The 5,059-nt window shown below is 28.5% G+C and overlaps 1 protein-coding gene across 2 annotated transcripts in view; it reads left to right on the forward strand.

Annotated features, from left to right (window-relative positions):
* The window catches only part of LOC106461604 (CD109 antigen-like), a 69,526-nt gene extending 65,196 nt beyond the window's left edge, over positions 1-4,330 (forward strand). For both annotated transcript variants that reach the window (XM_022388608.1, XM_013921445.2), the window contains 3 exons: positions 923-1,097; positions 3,002-3,107; positions 3,515-4,330. In XM_022388608.1, coding sequence (XP_022244316.1) covers positions 923-1,097; positions 3,002-3,107; positions 3,515-3,702 — 469 coding nt within the window. In that variant the 3' untranslated portion in view covers positions 3,703-4,330. The remainder of the gene's footprint in view (positions 1-922; positions 1,098-3,001; positions 3,108-3,514) is intronic.
* Positions 4,331-5,059: the final 729 nt, after the last annotated feature.

Raw genomic sequence — 5,059 nt, forward strand, 5'->3', positions numbered from 1 at the left:
GAATGTATTTCATGCTACATTTGAAGTCATTCTGGAAAGAAAAAAGAGGGTAATTTAGATTTATTTCAATTTTTTTTTGGTTGTTATGAGGTCAGTCAAATTGACCAACCATGTAGAGAGTTAAGGTAGTGAAAATAACAGATAAAATATAAAGTTTTACTGAAAACAAACATTTGAATTGTTTTTAGGAGGTTTTAGAGATTACACAAATGAAGTTTGATATTTTTGAGATGAAGAAGAGTATTATTCATCTTAACATGAAAATCACTTTACACACGAACTATTCAAAACAAATATTTGATATATCAAGGACAAATCTTTTTTGAGTTTATTAAAAATACTTCAGTAAAAAATAAGATTTTTTGTATGTGGAAGATTTATAATGTTTACTGAAAGACTAACAAATTTCATGAAGATATACACACTATATTAAAAGTTACTAGTATCAAATCTATAAAGACTGACCGAGTACAAAGAGGTCATGTGGTCGGTCAAATTGACTGAGCCCATGTTGAAAAAGTTAAATATATAAAGTACAATATTGTTTCATTGTATTGTCCCACTTCATGATACAGCTGTTATTTAATAGAGATGACTATCTATATTTCAGACCTGTTAGTAATAATTTGATGGATAATTTAAGAGACGATTAGTGTATGATAATTACTCTCTAACTGCACTCTTAAAGAGTCACATTGGTTCATCTGCTTAAGATAATAGTTGATTTGGAACTTTTCCTTCTGACAATTAAAAGGACTTAGCTAATTACATAGTAGATATGTTAATAAGTATAAGTAAGTAAATGCTACTTTTTTTTTTTTTCCACATGCAACAGCTAGTTAGAAAAGTAGTTCTTAATATGACAAGTTTGTTTGTATCCATTGATGAAACTGTTATTCTGGCATTTGCATTTTATTTACAGATGGATTAATCAGCAAGAAAGTATAGTGAGTGGAATGGCAGTCTTAGAAGTTGGTATACCTACAGGCTATTTCATTCAACAGCAAGAACTGGATGAGTACATCAGGTCTCATAGAGTACGAAACTTACAAGAGGCCAGATTTACCAACAGGAAAGTCATCTTCTATTTTGATTATGTAAGTTTTTCTTATAAAGAAAAATTAACTTTTGAATGTAAAAGAACTCGTATATGTCAGATTAAGAACATCTTTAAATACAAGTTGAATTGCCTGGGATTATTTGGATAATAAAAACCATTTTGGACTTTTCTTCATCAAAGAAGTAGATGTATTCTTTATTTTTTTGTCAGATTTTGGATCCACTGCTGAAGCTATCATTGTTCTTACTGTGTTGAAAGTTCCAGCAATGGAGAAGTCTCTTAACCTTAAAGAACATCTTTGATTTACCATTACTACTAATAGTATATGATCTTTGAATACTTTAAAATTGTGTGTTTGATTTTTTATTTTTGGCCCATGTTTAATTTAGATGACATGAAATGAATACAGAATCTTAGTTTTTCAGCTTTCATATCTTAATTACTACAGAATTAGCAGTGATATAAAAGTGAAAGTACTTTCTTCTTTCAAACATATGTGATTATTAAATCAAACTTTTCATAGAAGCAATAACTATGAAATCCTATTATACTGGTTCTTTTTAACTGTCAGATTATTTAACTTACTTTGTATGATAAATATAATTTCCAAACTACAGTCATTCCGATTTAATTCTTACATTATATGCACTGATATTTTACTTACTCTGTCCACCTTGTACATTATTCATTTCCTGATGGTATTATACAATTTTTGCTACATTTTTCTTAAGATTCTGTACACCTTTGAATTATGAAACCAAAGTGCACCTCATTAAGACATTATAAATACTATAATGCAGCTTGCTGTCATAATGAATTGAATACCTTTTTTGCTGTTATTTTCACCTGTGGCTAGCCTTAATACTGGACATTTTGAGCTGGTTTTAATTTATGCTTGTTTTGATTAACTGTATAAAATTAATGAATAGTTAATTCTTTTCTTGATCCTGTGCTTTAGTTTTGGATTTCAGAGCTGTCAATCCAGTTTTGAATATTTGCTACACTTTAACCTGTGAGTGTGTTACGAGAGTGACGACAGTCAAGTTCTTAACATGAATGATTGATGGTAGGGTGCTGCTGACTGGTTGCCTTCACTCTAGTCGGGAGCACAAAATTAGGGAAGATGGCAGATAGTCTTTGTAACTTTACTATAACTAACTACAAAATCCGAATAATTATTTTATTCTATGTAAATTCACATTTAACAGTGAATCTACTATTTAATAAACTTTGAAATAGTTTTCAAGCACTTTTCTTTCATCTTCAGTAAACTGAGATGCAATTTCAGTGGAATATCTACCGCTACAGTCTAGCTTTATTATTACACTCATTTTGAGATGTGTACTAATCGGATGTTTGTAACTCTGCTTTTTGTGTTTCAACTTTGTTTTGTTTTCAGAGCTATTAATTCCTACTTTGGGGAAAAAAATCATATTCAACAGCTAGACATCTTTTCCCTATTACCATATTTTCAATTTAACTTGTAATTCTATTTTAATAAACCTTTAATAAAAAAAAAAGTATTTCTATATATATAATGATTTTTAATTCCTTTTCATGAGTAATTTTCTTTTATGATGTTCCAGTGTGTTCAACTGCTTGTGTGTTTTTGGTTATGATAAATTTATATTCTGTGTGTGGATATAAATTTAACTCACTCTTTAGCTGTGATTGTAATAATTCTTAAAACCTTTTAGTAGAAAACTTTCAGTTACCAAACACAACAATTCCTTTTAAGAATTTATACATACATAGAATTGAGCATGGTATAGCATTGAACTTTGCATTATTGGTACTCTTTTTTTTTTTAATCTAATAATTTATAAAAGCCACAGTACTAAAAGTAAGAAATAATAATAAAATAATTACTTTTATATCCAGCTCCCAAGTGGAATCAAAACATAAATCACTTCAGTATGTGAATTATTTTTTCTCTAATAGCTGGATGCCATAGATACTTGTGTGTCCTTTACAGTTCACAGATGGTATCCTGTAGCTAACATGACGAGATACCTTTCAAGCAGGGTTTATGAATACTACACACCAGGTAAGTTGTTGAATTAGTTTGCTTATTTATTACTCTAGAATATCAACTAGGCAACAGTACTTACTTCAGCTGTAGAGTTGTGTATATGTCTCAAAATACATGATGAAATATTTCTTCTTTTGATCAGATTGCAACTTTGAGATACCCATTACCACAGTTTATTCTGTAACACTTAGTATGTTGTGAGCTCTTAAAGTTTCCAAATATTGAAGCTTCTTCAGCTTTCCAAAACCAACCGTAAATTTTGAATATTTAAATGACCATTTAGATTTTTCTTTTAGCTTTGTACTAAGCAAATGTAAAGTTCTTGTACACATTTTTTGTAAAGCCAAACTTATGGAGTCAGTGATGTATTCTATTATTTAAAATGCTGCTGCTTCATATATATATCTTTTTCTCCATTCTAGAACGGTACAATGAAACAATGTATGATGTTTACCACCTTTATGCACTGGACATCTGTCAGGTGTGTGGATCATATCAATGTCCATATTGTCCTGTATTTAGTTGGGCACCTACTCTCCATCCTGACTCTCTTACATTCCTGAGTTTCACAGGTTTTATTCTCTTTGTTACTGTCCTTAGAGATAACTAGTTCTAATTATCGTTTTCAATAAAATGCCTATTCAAAGACAGATTGTTAGGTCAGGGAATAATACATTAAATAAAATATGATGAAACTGATACCTTAAAATTAACTTTACAAATAGTTTGAGTTATGTGATAAATGTCATTTGTTACATGAATGGGAAAATTTAAGTTGTTTATGCATGTCATTTATAATGTGAATCTCAGATTGAGATGTATCATTAATATACAATTTTTATCTTCCTTTTGTGGCCTTTGTTTTGGCTGTATCTACATTATATGTTTTATTTACAGCTTTTGTTTTAAACTTTTCTTTTGGTGGTTTTACTGTAAATATTTTACCATATACATTATTAATTTAAGGGATTATTATGCAATTTCTTTTCTGTAAAAGTACTTTGAAGTAATTGTTTCAGACTGGCAAACAGCTATTAGCTTACAATTTAAATTGAAACATTAACTGCTAATTAGCAAACAAAGTAACAGAAGTAAAGTAGTTAGGTGCAGTATTAAATTGGGAAGAAATGGAAAAGTACTTCATATAATTGGAAGTTTTGTAGTACTTAATTCTTTCCTCTGTTAAAATCTCAGTTAGGAATAGGAATCCTTTATCAAGAGTGGTGGATAATCTGTTTAAACACTATAGTCATAATATACAACTGAATAAAAATATATATTTATTTCATATACATGCATTTTTTTTAATCAAAGATTGTTTATTACAAGGAAGTAAGTAAATACAGTACTTGTAGACAAAACTGTTTAGTATTATCTGATGCTCTACATTTTGGCTTAAAACATCTATATTGCTTCACATATTTTTTTTTTTTTTTAAATATATGTTAACATCAGATATTGTGTTTCAGGATTCTAAAAAATATTTCTTAGATCAAAGAAAAGGGGTCAAAATTTATAAGATCATTACACGAAAGCTTTTATGTTTGTCATTCACTAAACCTGGAAACTACTTTTATTACTATAAGTGATCATGGAATATATATAAATACTACTGCAATACTACTTATAAGAAGCTATAGTTTTGCAAGTTTCAGTTTTTTTCTATATAAGCAAATTATACTGTCTTGCAAAATTAAAACCTAGTTGCATAGCCCAGTGTTCATAACAAGTTATTGTGTTATATCAGTATTACACTGTACTCATATTTTCGTGTTAAACTGTATTAAAATGTTTAAATAAATCTTCTATTCTATATATATATATATATATGTATTAATAAAATGTCAAGAAAATTTGTTTCTCAGAGATCTTGTTTTTGATTACAAACAAAATCCGTCCATATTAAATAGAACATTAATGTTATTTAAACTTGGTACTTACATATTTTTTTTATTTTTTTTCTTGTA

This window comes from Limulus polyphemus, unplaced genomic scaffold (assembly GCF_000517525.1).
Source record: "Limulus polyphemus unplaced genomic scaffold, Limulus_polyphemus-2.1.2 Scaffold996, whole genome shotgun sequence".
NCBI classification, from domain to species: Eukaryota; Metazoa; Arthropoda; class Merostomata; order Xiphosura; family Limulidae; genus Limulus; species Limulus polyphemus.